General features: G+C 48.6%; 1 protein-coding gene and 1 long non-coding RNA gene across 2 annotated transcripts in view; one reads left to right on the top strand and one right to left on the bottom strand.

Moving 5' to 3' along the window:
- The first annotated feature begins 1,085 nt into the window (after window positions 1–1,085).
- Window positions 1,086–18,712, top strand: part of Fsd2 (fibronectin type III and SPRY domain containing 2) — a 40,259-nt gene continuing 22,632 nt past the window's right edge. The window contains exons 1-6 of the mRNA XM_075952286.1: window positions 1,086–1,220; window positions 7,034–7,700; window positions 8,088–8,183; window positions 14,871–15,101; window positions 16,390–16,412; window positions 18,338–18,459. Coding sequence (XP_075808401.1) covers window positions 7,080–7,700; window positions 8,088–8,183; window positions 14,871–15,101; window positions 16,390–16,412; window positions 18,338–18,459 — 1,093 coding nt within the window. The 5' untranslated portion in view covers window positions 1,086–1,220; window positions 7,034–7,079. The remainder of the gene's footprint in view (window positions 1,221–7,033; window positions 7,701–8,087; window positions 8,184–14,870; window positions 15,102–16,389; window positions 16,413–18,337; window positions 18,460–18,712) is intronic.
- Window positions 1,939–18,712, bottom strand: part of LOC142837281 (uncharacterized) — a 46,861-nt gene continuing 30,087 nt past the window's right edge. The window contains exons 4-5 of the long non-coding RNA XR_012908242.1: window positions 6,491–6,613; window positions 1,939–6,349 (exon numbers count right to left, since the gene is read on the bottom strand). This is a non-coding gene — a long non-coding RNA (uncharacterized LOC142837281). The remainder of the gene's footprint in view (window positions 6,350–6,490; window positions 6,614–18,712) is intronic.

The raw sequence follows: 18,712 nt of genomic DNA, 5'->3' as shown, positions 1-18,712 counted from the left end.
CTTCAGGCCCCTTTTTCCCCATAGCCCCTCCACCTGGTGCCCAGAGATTGGTCCTCAAATGGCCCCTTTAGGGAGCTGTGTTTGCTCCTGCTGGAGAGAGAGCTCCAGAAGAGAAAATGAGCTGTGTTGGTGGGGGTAGGGAGACTTATTTGATTCACTTGCAGCTTAGGGCTTGCTGGGAGCAAAGATGGGGCCAACAGATGAGAGCGACACCAAGGAGTAACCTAGTTCCTGTTCCCAAATGCCACCTCCACAAAGGAGAACTCACTGGTGGTGGGACACCAGATGACTTTGGAGAGGAATAAAGCAGACTTCTGGGGAGAGAAGGGCTGTCTGCCAGGTTGTGGGAACTTCAGGGGAGGGCTCTTCACAGTGGGTTTCTCTAGACATGAGGGTATCATGGCTGAGAGTGAGACAGGCCCCACGGCCGTGTTAGCATCAGTTGTGACAGCCACTCAAACAGCCAGCTAGTCACCTTCACCCCCCCCTCACATCCAGGCCTCTGCTCTCAGTGTGGGGAGGAGAGGCCCATCTCACTCTCCTGAGACAGGAATCCTGCTAAAGAGGACCAAGCTACAGAAGAGAGATGTTGATGCTCCATTAACTAGGTTTGACCTTTAAATAAATCTCTAGAACTGGCTGCTCAGTTGCTGACTTTGAAGAGACTTAATAGTGTGTCACTTAAGAAGGAACAGAAATCACAGGCTTTACTAGTTCTTCATTCAGAGAGAGGGGAACACTTCCCAAACTGCAAAGGATGACGGAAGAGTTGTGTACACAAAATACTTTGAGAAAACCCAGGTAGAAGTCACAGTCTCAGGACTTGCGGGCATTTCCATTCTGGCCTGGCCTTAGCAACTCCAGCCCTCTACACATGACCAGCCATCTGAGTCCTGGGTCTGTAAATGAAGTCCTTCAGAGCAAAGCATGTGATTGCTCCTGGTGACACTGGAGTGGTAGGCAGTGGCCAGGCTGCTGTGGCAGGTCTATATTTGGACTGCCACTCACGGCAACCCTGTTGCTATTTGTGGTGGGAGCTAGCTCATATTACCATCCAGCTTTGGCACCCCACTTCGCAGGGTGGACTAGGCAAGGCCAGCCTGCAGAGCAGCCAGAGGTCACCAGGAAGGGGAGCTGGCTGAACAGAGAAATCCAGTTTTCCAGCAGAAACCTAGGACCTCGGAGATAAAGGACGTGTGTATGGGCCCCTAAATGAGCAGGCAAGTTTGGGGATAATTATATTTTGTGTGTAAACCGTATTATCTCACTGTGCTAACACAGTCGCTGTGTTAATGCGCCGTCTTTCCCTTAGCTGGGAAGGGCTGTCATAGGACGCTACGAAACTGCACCGGACAGGGGCAATGTTTTCCATGCCTTCTTGAATCTGCAAGGATTCACATTGCCTGAAGATGGTAACAGGCATGAAAAGTCTCTTAAAACTTGGGAGAAGCTGATGATTCTTGACCAGTGTCCATCAGGTGTTTTAAGTGCGGGGCCCATTTGCTAGAACGCTTTGGAGCTCTGGCTACGGTATTGTGTTGATAAATACTTTTAAATTGGAATCTGCCAATGCCTTCTCAAAACTCGTTATCTCCACGCTTTGATTCAAACATTGATGTTTTCCGCGTGAGCTGTAGGCGGCCTGTCCTTGAGGAAAGCTTGGGGTCTGCGCTGGGCCTGGGAAACTGGTCAGAACCACCTTTGCCGTCCTATACAGCTAACATTGAAAGGCAAATTTTCTTTTTCTTTTTTTTCTTTTTTTTTTGGTTTTTAGAGACAGGGTTTCTCTGTGGTTTTGGAGCCTGTCCTGGAACTAGCTCTTGTAGACCAGGCTGGTCTCGAACTCACAGAGATCCACCTGCCTCTGCCTCCTGAGTGCTGGGATTAAAGGCGTGCGCCACCACCGCCCCGGCAAGGCAAATTTTCTTTAGCTGCACTTGGGGGTTCGCTAGGAGCTGTGCAGACAAGCACTTATTACATGCAGGATGATGTCCATCCCGTTACGGTGGCACCCCTAGGGAATTATTTTCAGTAGATTCTCAGATGTGCCCAGGCTCCCTAGAAGGTTAAAAGGAAAAAAAAAAAAGCAAGGAGATTTTTTCCAATTAAATCATCTAAGACACATCTCACAATAAGGCTTAAACGAATGTCTTCTTTTTAAAGAGATTTTTCAGTGATATGTTGATGTGTGTGTGTGCATGTGGGTATGTACACGAGTACAGGCCAAAGGTGTCAGAACCTGGTCAAGCTGGAGTCCCAGGCAGTGAGAGCAGCCTGGTGTGTGTGGCAGGAACCAAACTTGGATCCTCTGCAAGAGCAGCAAGCACGATTAAGAGCTGAGCCAGTGCTCCAGCCCACAAGCAGAGAGAGGAAGAGTCTGCAATACTACGTGCAGTGTAGACTGTTTATATAGGTTTATTGCTTCACTGCCCTATTTCAGACATTATGAAATGGTGATTTGTGGTCAGTGCCCCCCCCCCCATTCTGACTCCATTAGGAGATTTAAGAAGTGCAGGAGCCAAGGGGACCTGTGTGCTGGGGGTTGTGCTGCAGAATTCGTACTTCACTGCTGAGCATGCAGACCAGGTGACATTCACACTCAGAGAGCAGATGCTGGCGTGGAAGGCTGCGCTCTTATTAGCTTGTGAGTTATGGAATGCCGGTCTTGTTGGAATCTTCTCCACGCCTCGATGTGGTGGTACTTTGAGCTCTATCTTCGAGTTGCAAGTGTTTCTGGTCAAGATCTCTGAATAATACAGAATTCTCTCTCTCTCTCTCTCTCTCTCTCTCTCTCTCTCTCTCTCTCTCTCTCTCTCTCTCTCACACACACACACACACACACACACACACACACACACACACACACATGGAGGTGTAAGGTTATTTTTAGAGAGCTTATCCTCCAAGGCATGGTAAGCCTAAGATAGGCTGTCAGCTCTCACTGGATTGGTGGCTAGCACACAATGAGATGCAGAGGAGCCCAGACATAAAAAAGCCCCTTGTCCTCCCCCAAACTCAGTCTTGACATATTAAAATCTAGAAATTGAATTAGAGGCCCTCCAACCCTAGAAGAGCATCTCTGCCTAGGCCACTGGGACGTTTTTGTGAGGTTAACAGTGATCTCATTAGGTAATGTCTCTAGCTGAACATGAGGGTAGTCAGCCTCCTCCAATCAGTGGCTCTCACGGGGCAAACGTGCAGTCAGCAGCTGACTCCACACTGCTGTGGCCTTTCACTCCCCATCCCTGGTCCTCACTCTCCAAGGAGTCCAGGTAGGAGGCTTCTGAATTGGCCAAGGTGGTAGATGCTGGTCCAAATAATATTAACACAAGAATAAAAGCATTGGATGTTTGTAGACCGCTTAATTTGAGCAAAGCAATGTATACAACCGTTCACATACTTACATTATTGCATCAAATGCCAACCTTCTGAGATAGATCACTAATTAACCAGCCTGGCTTATAGCCATGTATTATAGTCCGTGAAAGGGAGGTCTAGAGAGGTAGTTTTGTGATGTCACACAGTTAGAGTGTCTCAGAGATAGAATCTAGAGAGCAGTGGCCTTGGGAAAGGGAGAAGGTGTGTGTGTGTGTGTGTGTGTGTGTGTGTGTGTGTGTGTGTGTGAGAGAGAGAGAGAGAGAGAGAGAGAGAGAGAGAGAGAGAGAGAGAGAGAGAGGTGGCATGCTCAGCTTTTAAAACCTGCCTGGCGCATGTGCACAGGGGGTTGACATGGCTATGTCATACGCAGATGACGGGGCTCATGCATGCACGCAAGGGCTTAGCTGAGTCATATGTGGATGTAACCATTCATGTGCACACGTGGGTCATGCATGGGCCATTAGATACTTCTGCCTGAGGGCTTGTCTGTACCTGCATGACTCCTAGAACCCGGAAGTATCAGTCTTATGTGGCTGAAATCATTACAGCTGGTCTTCATGAAGGATGAGGCAGGCACTGGCTGGGTAGGGGAGGTAGGTGGCTGAGGAGAGGCAGAGAAGGAAGAAGGAAGAAAGAAGCTCTGAACAGAAAGACCCTGAGTGAGATTTAACCGGGAGATACTGAAAGGGGTCAAAGGAGCATAGAAGTCTGCTAGCGAAGGTGTGTGCTGTCACTTTGAGAGTGAAACACTAGGAGATGGGGACTGCGTCAGGGTCCAGAAGAGCTGAGACCGGCCTGTGATTGAGCCTTCAAGATGGCTGCCTACACATCTAAGTGCCTATGTCAGGCAGATACCCAGCGCCAAGAGCCGTGGGGCCCACAGTCAGAAGACTGGAGAAAAGATGGCTTCAAAGAAAAATTCTGCCTACAGAGCAACACTAAGGTGTGATATTGGAGCCTCAGGGAGAAACTGTGATTTTAGTCTATGGGACTTAAGTCTTAAGGGGAGAAGAGACCTGGAGTACCAGGAGAGAGTGAAGGAAGCATCTCTGAGAAGTCAGGCCCCAGCCTCAGATGGCATGATAATCACTTGATTGTCTGGGTCATCTCAAGAGCAGGGCCGGTGTCTCGTGCCTTGTGTCTAGCACCTGGTGGTGTCCTGTTCTGTGGCATCCACACTTTGCCAGCCCCAGGCACAGCCAGTGCCAAAGCAATGGATGAGACCCAGCACTATAGTCCAGGCACACGGTGATGCCAGCAGGGCTGGCAAAGAGTCCCAGGATCCCCCTGAGAGTGAGGACTTCCTGGTCATCCCTAAGAGCCAGGGGCCCAGGTGGGGTGACTACAGGCTAACCTCGACTTGCTGCTGCTGTTGTCTGAGATGTGGCCCCTGGAGCAGGGCTCTGTGCTCATCCTCTCGGGTTCATTTTCAGATGATGGGCCCTCTTCTTCATTCTCTCCCTTTCCCCATGAATCAGAGCTCACAGCAAGTATTCAACTAAAAATTATGTTGGTAACTTGATTCAGTAGAAGAATGAACTTACTATTTAGAGACTTGTGATTATAAGAAAATTAGGTCCCAAATCCTATGTGCATATCTTTTGAAGACAGTATCATAGATGATCAACAAATGACATTTCTAACACAAAGCATGCTTTGACATACCAAGTCTTTGAGGGATCAGCAGCACCTCCAGGCTGCCGTGCACCTCACCTGTGTCTAAGTCCATTTCTCCCTTCAGTGGTTTCCAAGGCCAAAACTGCCTCCAAGACTTGGAAACTTAACCTCAGTCCCCCTCACCACAGTCCATCCTGGCTCGGTTTACTCCTCACTGTGGTGGAGGATTCTCAACAGGACCGTTCAGTCTTTTCTAAGAGGTGTGAGCTGTTTTCTCAGTCCTGCATGTCTGAATGCTCAGCTAAGCAGACGTTCCTACTGCAGGAAAATAAGGTCTCACTAATACTTGACATTACAAATTTTGGCAAACAATTTAAAAATAAAATGGAAATATGTGGGGGGGGGTGTTTATATGAGCAAGGGCACACATAGGCATGAGTGTGTAAGGCCAGATGTTGGTGTCAGGTTCCTTCATTGATTGCTTTCCCCCTTATGTTTTGAGACAAGGACTGTCACCGAAGCTGGAGCTCCTCGACTGGGTCAGGCTGGCTGATGAGATCCGCCTGTCTCTGTCCCTTTGCCACCTCCCAGTGCTGGGTTACAGAGACGTGTAACTGCTTCCGGTTCTTACCTGACCTGAATGAGCTCCAGTCCCCGTGCTCCTGTGGCAGGCGCTTTGCTGACCGGGCCATCTCTCCAGCCCCAAAATGCATCTTTTAATGAAAGAGTGGGACTTGATCTGTTTTTAAAAAAAACCTCAAACCCAAGTTTGAAAATATCACCTTCTAGAATGTAACAGGAATGAGAGTTTGTTTGTTTTTTTTTTGGTTTTTTTTTGGTTTTTTGAGACAGGGTTTCTCTGTGGTTTTGGAGCCTGTCCTGGAACTAGCTCTTGTAGACCAGGCTGGTCTCGAACTCACAGAGATCCGCCTGCCTCTGCCTCCCAAGTGCTGGGATTAAAGGCGTGCGCCACCACCGCCCGGCTGAGTTTGTATTTTTTTAAATCTTGTCCATTCAAGCACAGAGTGATCATACATTTGTATAAGTAGATGGGAAGGGAAGCAATTTATAATAATGTCATTCCATTCTGCCTGCTCTTTCTGAAATATATGCCAAAATTATATAATGACCTACCATGAACATTTATCTTAAATAACGTATCAGCTGACAACTTGATTAGATCCTCTTGCAATTTTGTTGGAAGCAGAGAGCTGGAAAGCACTTACCTTGAAAAAAAAATGTTCTTACCCATTCATTAATGTCACTCACTCTCAGCATCGATACCGAGACTTGAGATTGTCCTTTCATCTAGTCTCCTGGAGGTCTTATCAAATTCCCAAGCAATGAAAGCCTACTGTGCAATGGAATAATCAGAATGAACAAGAAAGACATTTTTGCTTTTATAATAAAGAAGAGAAGCGCTGTTGAGAAAAGAGAACCTCAGATGCTGCCTCATTCCCGGGCAAAGCAGCTCTGAGAAAGACTAAGTACAAACCTGAGGATCTGAAAGCTGATAACTCCTCAGTGTCCGTGCCCACATTCCCTGTAGAAAGCCCCATCCATATACACATGCCGTGGTGTAAAGATCGGTATTATCAATGACGTCTTTTGAAGGAGCCTGAGCATGAACAAAAGAGAGGGGGAAATGGTAGCAGAAGGGAAAGAAGGTTATTTTGAGGCTGGTATCATACATACTATTATTTTATAACAAATTATTCCACAGCTTGACTACTTAAAATAATCAATATTTATCATCTTACATGGTTTGTGAGGGCTGAGGATTGAGACAAGGTCTTCATGTTGATTCTGGTTCAGGGTGGTGCTCCCCACTGCCTTTCTGTAACAGGGTCTCAACTCCCTATGCTTGCTAGCCAGCCTTGGCTCACCGGTGCCTCGTGGGTTTTTCGTGATTGTTGAGCAATTGTGAGTCACTGCCAGCCCGGACACTTTGGTGAACTAGTTTGCCATGATGTGGACTGGGACTATAACTCCTTTGATGCCTTCTTGGGAACTGACGTCCATCTCTTCTGTGTCCTAGGACTCAGAATATTCACTGACCGCCTGAGAAGGATTGTTCTGTACCAATGGAGGAGGACGCAGGGGAGGAGCTGGGGCTGGGCGGGTCAAGGGCCCCCACAGACTTCCACTTCTATCACATGGACCTGTATGACTCTGAGGACAGACTGCAGCTCTTCCCGGGAGAAAGTGGCAGAATCAGGAGCAAAGTAAACCAGGCTGAACTGACCAGTGAGCCGAGAGGGGCAGGGGACAGCAAGAGTCTCCCGAAGGAAGTAGACGAGCTCGTCCACTTATATGGACTTGAAGATGACCATGAGTTAGGGGATGAGTTTGTTGATGAGCACAGATTAGGGACTCTGGAGTATCCTCCTTATGGCCCGAGGAGGAGAGACCCAACCAGGGAGCAGAGAGACTGGGGGCTTAGTGAGGCAGCTGAGGCCGAGGACCTGGGCTATGGCCTTCCCGGTCAGTGCCAAGACCTCCGGGAAGCCTACAGGTACACGCACGGCCGTGCCAGCGAGGAGTATGAATGCTACGTCATCCCAGAGGAGGAGGATGAAGAAGAAGAACCTGTTGATGTCTTCTGTGCCACCTGCAAGACGCCAGTAAGAACTGCTGAGAAGGATGTGGAGGCACACGAGGGACATGAAGTTATGCCACTCAACAAAGCACTGGAGAGCGCCAAGGTAGCAGGTCTCCTTCCATCTTTGTCTGCAGAGGGTATGTGTGTCTCAGGGAGGCGAGCAGGGAACGCATCCTACATGCCTCTACAGGCATGGAATGGGGGGATGGAGAGATGGCTCAGCGGTTAGGAGCACTGGCTCCCCTTGTAGAGGACTTGGGTTCAATTCCCAGCACCCACACGGTAGCTCACAACAACCTATAACTGTGGTCCCAGGGGATCTGATGGCCTCTTCTGGCCTCTGTGGCTGCTACACACACACACACACACACACACACACACACACACAGCGTACAGACATACATGCAGACAAGCATCCATATGCATATTTTTAAATTTAAAGACGTTAGAGCAAGCATAGCATTAATGCCTTGTTTGTTCTGCTCCACAGGATGAAATTCACAAAAACATGTGCAGATTGGAGCAGCAGATTATCGAGATGGAAAATTTCGCTAGCCACCTGGAGGAGGTGTTCATCACAGTGGAGGTGAGAATGTCCTTGGGGACTTCATCACACGTGCAGCTTCCGCCTGTGGCCACATCAAGCAGGCAGTCCCAGCGAGCTCTGGAAGCTATCTCTTAGAATGTGAGGGGTTACCCATAGGCCTCCCACCAGCCCTGGGCAGCCACAGAGGTGATGGTCACTTGTCTGCATCCCCTACTACGTCCTCTGTGTCCTCTAGGTGGGGGAGGCTGGTGTGTGTGTATCTCCAGGCCTACTGCATGGGATATTTCAAAGCAAGTGTGTTATACATGCTTATTGCATAGATAGATAAAGCAGAAAATTTCCAATCAAAGTGCCAATTGCACAGGGTTTAGATTTTTTTTATTCTAACAATGATGACTCCACGGTAACACATCCAGATGGTGAATTGAACAGTTTTTTTGTCCTTAGAGTTGGGATGGGGTGGGGGAAGGTATGTGTGTGTTCATGTGCACCTGTGTATACAAGTGTACATGTACATGTATGTTCATACATGTGAGGGTCAGAGGTCAAGTTTGGGTGTCTTCCTCAGTCACTCGGTACCTTATTTCTGAGACTGGATCTATGACTGAAATTGGATCTCTCTAATTTGACTGACCAGCAAGACCTGGAGACTCCCGTCTCAGCGGCCCTCAGTGTTGGGATTATATAGGACCACTGCTGCACCTGGTTTTTTATATAGGTTCTGGAGATCCAGACTCAGGCCTCCATGCCTACATGGCAAGCACTTTACCAACTGAGCCGCTTCCCCAGGCCCCTGCCCTTGGTGGGCTTTGTGTTTGGTTGGTTGTTTTTGTCCTCTTCTTTCTTTTCCTGCTCTTGGGCTCAGCCTGAGATTCCCAAGGGTACCATCTGATGGCCTGCTGTATCACCAGACATGGCGGGACATGCTGTTGCCTTCATCTCTGGAGTTTTTCATTTTAGGTCTTTAGGGTGGCGTCATGTTGCCGTATTCAGTCAGGGGTGAAAATACTCATTATACATTTTGTGTTACATCAGGAATTCTCACACATTTATGATGTGTGTTGAGAGTACTCCCCCAACTCCACTCCCCTTTTATCTTCCCTGTTCCTCTACCCCTTAATGTTCTCTGTTCCCCAGACACTTCCATGCCGTATGTGCATACATGATTTATGAATCTACGTAAGATGTAGGAACCACGAATGGGAGAGAATGTGTATTTGTCTTCTGAGACTAGCTTAATTCACTTAATTGAATTCTCTCTACCGGCATCCGTTTTCTTGTAAACAATTCCATTGTATATATGGTCTGCAGAGTGAGTTTCAGGACAGCCAGGGCTGTAGAGACCCTGTCTCAAAGAAAGAAAAAACCAAAAGGTTGACAACAGGGCACATGAGTGAGAGTACTCAGGAGCCCTGATTATTGTTTTGGGGGTTCCCTTTATGGGGCTCAAGAAGAGGAGTTTGGGCATTAGGGCTATAATTTGGGCAATTCGCTATTTCAACCGACAGGCTTAGATTACATGAACCCTTGCTTGCTGCCCATACCCCTGCCCATGATGCATCTGACTTTAATCATTATGCACGCCCAATTATGTGAAGCATAAGATGGTAACACAGCGCTCTCTCCTCTCTGAAAGTTCACTTTGAGGACACAGTCTGACTTTATATGCTTGCACCCAAATCCAGTCTAGGCCAGACCAGCCCCCTTCCCATAGTCCTAGATTGTGTTCCAGGATGTGTTTTTGTTATCAAGGATTGCAGAGAAGAGTAACTATCTCCATTGTTTAGAGCATGTATACATGCAGTTCTATGCAAACAGGGATCCTAGATTGCTAACAGGCTGCTAGGTGCATTGTTTGGAGTCTAGGAGTGTGCAGAGCCCAAGACAAGTGGAGTCCAGGGTTGCTAAGCTATTCCCTGTGTCTGCATTGCCTCAAAAGGGACTTCTCATCGTTCAGTGCCAGCTCTCTTCCTGTCCTGAAACGGGAAGAATGCAGGTGCTTCATCCATGGACCAAGATTATTAAGCCAGAAGCTGTTCTTAGTTGCCCAGCTGGGCACACTCTAAATCTCCACAAAGCAAGTGTACGTCCTCTGTCCTGGCCAGCTTTAGTTAAACACTGCAAGACATCCATTCTTCACCCTCAGCCTTAAAGAGGAGAGAGCTGTCCCACTATTCCTGTGTAAGGCGTGAGGAGGATGGGAGCTCTTCTCCTTCCAAACACAAGGTGGCAGGAGGAGAGACAGGAATGAGACAGTCAGGGCAGGCTTGCTGTGCTAGGACTGGAGAGATGACTATAGGGTTAACAACACTGTTACTCTTCTAGAGGACCTGAGATTGGTTACCAGGTGGCTCACAATAGCCTGTAATTCTAGGTCTGGGCCTCCAATGCCCCCTTCTGGCCTCTGTGGGCACTGCACACATGTGGTGTGCGGACACACATGCAGGCAAAACACCAAACTTTTTTTTTTCTTTTTTGGTTTTTCGAGACAGGGTTTCTCCGTAGCTTTTGGTTCCTGTCCTGGAACTAGCTCTTGTAGACCAGGCTGGCCTCGAACTCACAGAGATCCGCCTGCCTCTGCCTCCCGAGTGCTGGGATTAAAGGCGTGCGCCACCACCGCCCGGCTGACACTCCATTCTGTGACCATGCCTTCTGTCACACTCCCACACCCAAGTATCTTCATCTCCAGTGAGGATGCTGGGGGCCTCCTGCTCTCTCCTCCAGAGACTCATCTCCTGCTTGACCCTCTCACTATTCTGACTGAGTCTTAGCACACAGTAGGTGCTTGTAATAGCTCTGAGAGACATCCTTGTAATTGCATGAAGGTGGCAACAGTCAAAGACCACTGAACTCCTGTTTACTTCCAGGGTGAGGAAAGGATACTGGAAATCTGTCTTGTCTACTCAGTGTTTCCCAGTCTCTGAGCCTCCAGTTTAAATACTGTAGGTATCAGCCAGGTGTGTTGATGCATGTCTGTGATCCCAGCATTTGCAAAGCTAAGGCAAGAGGATTGCTGTGAATTCCAGGCCAGCCTGCCTGCATAGTGGGTGCCATACAGGGACACCTAATAGGATGCTATGTCAAGAAAACCAACACATTCATAAATGCCACACATGTGAGAGTCGTTGTCTACATCCTTCTTCCAGCATTTCCTCATTCACCAGGCAGTGCATTTGCTACAACCCTTCCTTCTCTGCTGTCCTAATCTCTCCTCGCTGCCGTGAACAGAGTTGGTACACTCCTGGGGTTTGTCCACGTCTCCGTTAGTGAGGACAGATATCGTGAGATGTGAGAACACAGGGGGGAATGGCAGGCGGACCTCTCCCAGGGCAAACACTTCTGCCTCCAAGTCAAAGCTCCCAGCAACAAGCTGATTAACCATTGATGAGCTGCAAGGCTGGTTGCTATGGTAATAGGAGGTAGCTGAAACAGGGTGAAGTTTACAACATGGTGCCAGGGAAGGTAGCACTTTCTGGCAAGGCTGTTCAGGGCTGGGGAGCACAGATCTCACTTGGTGAAGTTCAAGGACCCGAGTTTGACCCTGAGAACCCACATAGAAAAGCTAGGTGTGGCGACATATGCTTGTAATCCCAGTGCTGGGGGGCAGAGAAAGGAAGATCTCTGGGGCACACTGGCTGGCCAGCCTAACCTAATTGGCACACTCCCTGCCAGTGAGAGACTCTGGATGACACCGGAGGCTATCCTCTGACTTCCACATGCACACACATGTATGTACACCGGAGGTTATCCTCTGACTTCCACATGCACACACATGTATGTACACACACCGGAGGCTATCCTCTGACTTCCACATGCACACACATGTATGTACACACACCGGAGGCTATCCTCTGACTTCCACACGCACACACATGTATGTACACACACCGGAGGCTATCCTCTGACTTCCACACGCACACACATGTATGTACACACACCGGAGGTTATCCTCTGACTTCCACACGCACACACATGTATGTACACACACCGGAGGTTATCCTCTGACTTCCACATGCACACACATGTATGTACACACACCGGAGGTTATCCTCTGACTTCCACATGCACACACATGTATGTACACACACCGGAGGTTATCCTCTGACTTCCACATGCACACACATGTATGTACACACACCGGAGGTTATCCTCTGACTTCCACATGCACACACATGTATGTACACACACCGGAGGTTATCCTCTGACTTCCACATGCACACACATGTATGTACACACACCGGAGGTTATCCTCTGACTTCCACATGCACACACATGTATGTACACACACCGGAGGTTATCCTCTGACTTCCACATGCACACACATGTATGTACACACACCGGAGGTTATCCTCTGACTTCCACATGCACACACATGTATGTACACACACCGGAGGTTATCCTCTGACTTCCACATGCACACACATGTATGTACACACACCGGAGGCTATCCTCTGACTTCCACATGCACACACATGTATGTACACACACCGGAGGTTATCCTCTGACTTCCACATGCACACACATGTATGTACACACACCGGAGGTTATCCTCTGACTTCCACATGCACACACATGTATGTACACCAGAGGTTATCCTCTGACTTCCACATGCACACACATGTATGTACACACACCGGAGGTTATCCTCTGACTTCCACATGCACACACATGTATGTACACACACCGGAGGTTATCCTCTGACTTCCACATGCACACACATGTATGTACACACACCGGAGGTTATCCTCTGACTTCCACATGCACACACATGTATGTACACACACCGGAGGTTATCCTCTGACTTCCACATGCACACACATGTATGTACACACACCGGAGGTTATCCTCTGACTTCCACATGCACACACATGTATGTACACCAGAGGTTATCCTCTGACTTCCACATGCACACACATGTATGTACACACACCGGAGGTTATCCTCTGACTTCCACATGCACACACATGTATGTACACACACCGGAGGTTATCCTCTGACTTCCACATGCACACACATGTATGTACACACACCGGAGGCTATCCTCTTACTTCCACACGCACACACATGTATGTACACACACCGGAGGCTATCCTCTGACTTCCACATGCACACACATGTATGTACACTTCCACATGCACACACATGTATGTACAGCGGAGGTTATCCTCTGACTTCCACATGCACACACATGTATGTACACACACCGGAGGTTATCCTCTGACTTCCACATGCACACACATGTATGTACACACACCGGAGGTTATCCTCTGACTTCCACATGCACACACATGTATGTACACACACCGGAGGTTATCCTCTGACTTCCACATGCACACACATGTATGTACACACACCGGAGGTTATCCTCTGACTTCCACATGCACACACATGTATGTACACACACCGGAGGTTATCCTCTGACTTCCACATGCACACACATGTATGTACACTTCCACATGCACACACATGTATGTACAGCGGAGGTTATCCTCTGACTTCCACATGCACACACATGTATGTACACACACCGGAGGTTATCCTCTGACTTCCACATGCACACACATGTATGTACACACACCGGAGGTTATCCTCTGACTTCCACATGCACACACATGTATGTACACACACCGGAGGTTATCCTCTGACTTCCACATGCACACACATGTATGTACACACACCGGAGGTTATCCTCTGACTTCCACATGCACACACATGTATGTACACACACCGGAGGTTATCCTCTGACTTCCACATGCACACACATGTATGTACACACACCGGAGGTTATCCTCTGACTTCCACATGCACACACATGTATGTACACACACCGGAGGTTATCCTCTGACTTCCACATGCACACACATGTATGTACACACACCGGAGGTTATCCTCTGACTTCCACATGCACACACATGTATGTACACACACCGGAGGTTATCCTCTGACTTCCACATGCACACACATGTATGTACACTTCCACATGCACACACATGTATGTACAGCGGAGGTTATCCTCTGACTTCCACATGCACACACATGTATGTACACACACCGGAGGTTATCCTCTGACTTCCACATGCACACACATGTATGTACACACACCGGAGGTTATCCTCTGACTTCCACATGCACACACATGTATGTACACACACCGGAGGTTATCCTCTGACTTCCACATGCACACACATGTATGTACACACACCGGAGGTTATCCTCTGACTTCCACATGCACACACATGTATGTACACACACCGGAGGTTATCCTCTGACTTCCACATGCACACACATGTATGTACACACACCGGAGGTTATCCTCTGACTTCCACATGCACACACATGTATGTACACACACCGGAGGTTATCCTCTGACTTCCACACGCACACACATGTATGTACACCGGAGGTTATCCTCTGACTTCCACATGCACACACATGTATGTACACACACCGGAGGTTATCCTCTGACTTCCACATGCACACACATGTATGTACACGCACCTGTTCACATGCATTAACTAAATAAGTAATTAAAGGACATTTTGGGGAATGTCAGAAGGAATCTCCTCTGTTTTCACGTCCCCAGCAGCCACCCCAGCATCTTGCTAAGAGATAGGATAAAATGAAGGGGTGAAAACAGCTCGGAGTAGACAGAACTTCAGGACCCCAGTGACTCGAGCCAACACAGCACATGCGCTAAAATGATGCCTGAGGTCAACTGTCTTGCAGGAGAATTTCGGAAGACAAGAGCAAAACTTTGAGTCACATTACAATGAGATCTTGGAAACCCTCGCTCAAAAGTATGAAGAAAAAATTCAAGCCCTAGGGGAGAAAAAGAAAGAGAAGCTGGAGGCTTTATACGGACAGCTGGTCACCTGCGGAGAAAACCTGGACGCCTGTAGAGAGCTGATGGAAACCATAGAGGAGATGTGTCACCAAGAGAAGGTGGAGTTCCTAAAGGTCCGTGCTGAAACAGAAAGGGAAGGGACAGAAGTGTGAGATGGAACCCCAGGTGTAGCCTAGAGTAGGCTAGCCCACCCGTGCTGAAACAGAAAGGAAAGGGACAGAACCCTGGGATGGAATCCCACATCTAGCCTAGAGTAGGCTAGCCCACCTGTGCTGAAACAGAAAGGAAAGGGCCAGAAGCATGAGATGGAATCCCAGGTCTAGCCTAGAGTAGGCTAGCCCACCCGTGCTGAAACAGAAAGGAAAGGGTCAGAACCCCGAGATGGAATCCCAGGTCTAGCCTAGAGTAGGCTAGCCCCCCGTTTCCTCCCAGAGGTCCACATCTATCTTATGTTCGTGGGTGAGGCTGTCCCCCCATCTCTCCATATCACTTGATTGGTGGCCAAGCAGGCAGAGATACCTGGCCCTTCACTTCCCTCACTCCCCAGGTAACTCCAAGCCTTGTCCCTCTGTCCCTTGCTCATGGACGTGGGCAAAGGCAGTGCCATGAGAGTTTCTTGGTTGCTTTTGCAGCTTCTCTTGGGTCTCTGGGAGAAAGTTGGTCCAGGTTAATAAGGTACCTTAAATTGGCCTGTGCCAAGGATGGCAGTTGCAAATCTTGCTTTGTAACTTCATACATATGCCAAAATACAAAATATCTAAGCCTTAATTATATCCAGATCATATTAAATCTGGCCCAAACCCCATGTAAAGAAGTTATGAGAATATCAACCACATTTAGAGATCTTGCAAGGTCCCATGGGATTATGGGGCAGATGTGGTTTCGCAAAGAGGTCTTCAGGGTCATCTTAGCTGCTGAGTATGACCCCCTCGTTGTCCAAGCTCACAGCTACTCCTCAAAGCCAAACCTCCTTTCAGCCTGATCATGGTAAGAGACCCCCAAATAAAGGTGGACAACAATCCGGCAAGAGCCGGAGAGGACCCAGTGCTCAACTTCTTGAGCCCGTGGTCCCGCGGTGCCACTGCATCTCACATACAGATGTAGGAAACATGCGTTACCTATGATGATGGAAACCTGTGGTGGGTCCTACAACAGAGGAACCATTAAGTAAACAATGGCATTTCTAGGCAACGATCCCTTGCAGTTCTTTGTAGTCAGTGGTCCAGAGGACCCTGTGTGACCCAGGAGGTGCAGGGGTGTTGAAGAAAATGCACAAGGATGGTGGGTTTGTTAGGGTGATTCCCCCCTTTTTGTAATTTCCAACTTTAAAAAAATTACATTATTATATTGCTGAGAAAAAATATTTCCTAAACCGGTTTAATATTTTCTCTTCCTTTTCAGGATGCAGTGGCTATGACTGACAGGTAATAGTTTGTCCTGACCTAGTTTCTGTCTCCACCCCTTTCCCTGCTAGACTCGGTTCCACTGGGTTATCGGCTTCCCTCTTCAGCTCCGGTGACCCTATAAATAAATCACTACTGACTTGGGAATGGCAGAGTGGGGACAGTAGGGCCCTTTGGAGTTGAATCTTAGAATCTCTGGGCTGGAAGGGAATGTGTGTGGTGAGGCCCACTCAGCAAGCCTGTGCTCGGGTCCCCCTCACACACACACACACACACACACACACACACACACACACACACACACACACAGGAACTTTGCTTCACTGGGAGAAACTGAGGACTGGGAACGTGCTCCCAGCTCTCCTCCTGCCTTGATCATGCTGTGGAGGAAAACATGCACGTTTTCAAGTCCGACACAGCAGAGCAGAAACACTGCTTCCACAGTGACCGTGGACAGCTCCAAGGCAATGCCCCGCCTTCTCTGTTTATAAACAGGGCCAGCTCGGTGCAAACTTAGTGAGACAGCATCTGGGAGCAGCATGGGAACTTAATAGTGCCAGGGCCTACATACATATGTTTTGGCAAAAATGGAGCTGGATTTCAAATTCCACCTTCACCACTTAGAAGCCTCGCATCTGCTGGGGAGCAGACGCAGGACTATCCATCTAGAGTCTCTGGAGCAGCAACGTGAGGGCTCCTGGCCATGGGGAGTACGAGGCTACAGAGTAGAACCCCCAAGTACCTGTGGGGATGGGGGGGTGATGTGGGAGTAGATGTGGATCTGCATCCTGCTGAAGGATGGACTTCCCCTCATTCTTAGGCCAACCCTTCCCCGTCCCTGGGAAGGGTTAGACCAATGTCTCTCAACTGTGGATCACAATCCCTTTGGGGAGGGGTCAAACAGCCTTTTCACAGGGGTCTCCTGAGACCATGGAAAACACAGATATTTACATTACAATCTGTAACAGTAGCAAAAATACAGTTATGAGGTAGCAACAAAATAATTCTATGGTCGGGAGTCACCACAGCATGAGAACTGTATTAAAGGGTCGCAGCGTTAGGAAGGTGGAGGACCACTGGCCTAGACAGTGATGGGTGGTTTGGATAGGAAGTGTTCTCTAACAGGCTCATGGGTCGAAGGCTTTGTTCTCAGAGCAACTGTGTTCAGAAATTAGGGTTCTGGGGGAAAGGACTGGATCAGTAGAGCCCCCATTTCATGATGGGGATCCTTTGATGGGTTTATAATTCTGTGGTACAGTGAGGAGTGGTGGAGATGAGGAGTTGGGGCCTAGCGGAAGGAAGTGGTCACTAGAGGTTTGCCTTTGAGGTGCAGCCTTGTCCCTGGCCCCTCCTTCTTGCCTCTCTCTGCTTCCTGGCTGCCCACAATAAACAGCTTTCCTCCATTTTGCCCCTCCCTCCACCATGCTTCCACACAGGGCCCAAGAACAATGGAGCCCCTGACCGTGGACTTAAACCATGGGCCAAAGTAAACATTGCCTCCCTTCCAGTGCTTATCTCTGTGATTTGTCAAAGCCACAAGATTATGATGAGGTAACCTCCTGGTCCATCATCAAATAAGATAGCAGAATCTAGAAGCACGGGAAGAAATGCAAGTTTGGCAAAGGGGCCCCCATTTCCTCCTAGTAACCTAGCACTATAGATGACCCCTAAGAAGAAAGCCCGTCCATCTTTGTGTGAATTTGTGTTTTTTTTTTTAAAAAAAACACGTGTGAGTGTTTTGTCTGCATGGTCTGTGGACCGTGTGTGTATCTGGTGTCCACAGAGGCCAGAAGAGGGTGTTACATCCCCTGGGACCGGGTTACAGAGGGTTGTGAGCTGCCACGTCAGTACTGGCAATTGAACCTAGATCCTCTGGAAGAGCAGCCAGTGCTCTTAACTGCTGAGCCAACTCCCCAGGCCCTGGCCATGTCTTTGTATACCTACAGGCTGGGGAAATTCCTAAAAACCAAAACAGACGTGGAGCTCTCTGCACAGCCTGAGTTTGAAGACCAGACCTTGGATTTCTCGGATGTGGAGCAGCTGATGGACTCCATCAATACCGTTCCAGGTGTGGTTCTGGTCTGGGCATCTCACCAGGGGGGAGAGAGAGAGAGAGAGAGAGAGAGAGAGAGAGAGAGAGAGAGAGACAGAGACAGAGACAGAGACAGACAGAGAGAGAGAGGGAGAGAGACAGAGACAGAGACAGAGACAGAGACAGACAGAGACAGACAGACAGAGAGAACATGAATGGACCTAAATGGACAGTATAGTAAGTGGAACAGATCATTCACAGAAAGACAAACACTGCACGACTCTCCGTG

Source organism: Microtus pennsylvanicus, chromosome 18 (assembly GCF_037038515.1).
Source record: "Microtus pennsylvanicus isolate mMicPen1 chromosome 18, mMicPen1.hap1, whole genome shotgun sequence".
Classification (NCBI taxonomy): domain Eukaryota; kingdom Metazoa; phylum Chordata; class Mammalia; order Rodentia; family Cricetidae; genus Microtus; species Microtus pennsylvanicus.
This window is presented reverse-complemented; position numbering and strand designations above follow the sequence as displayed.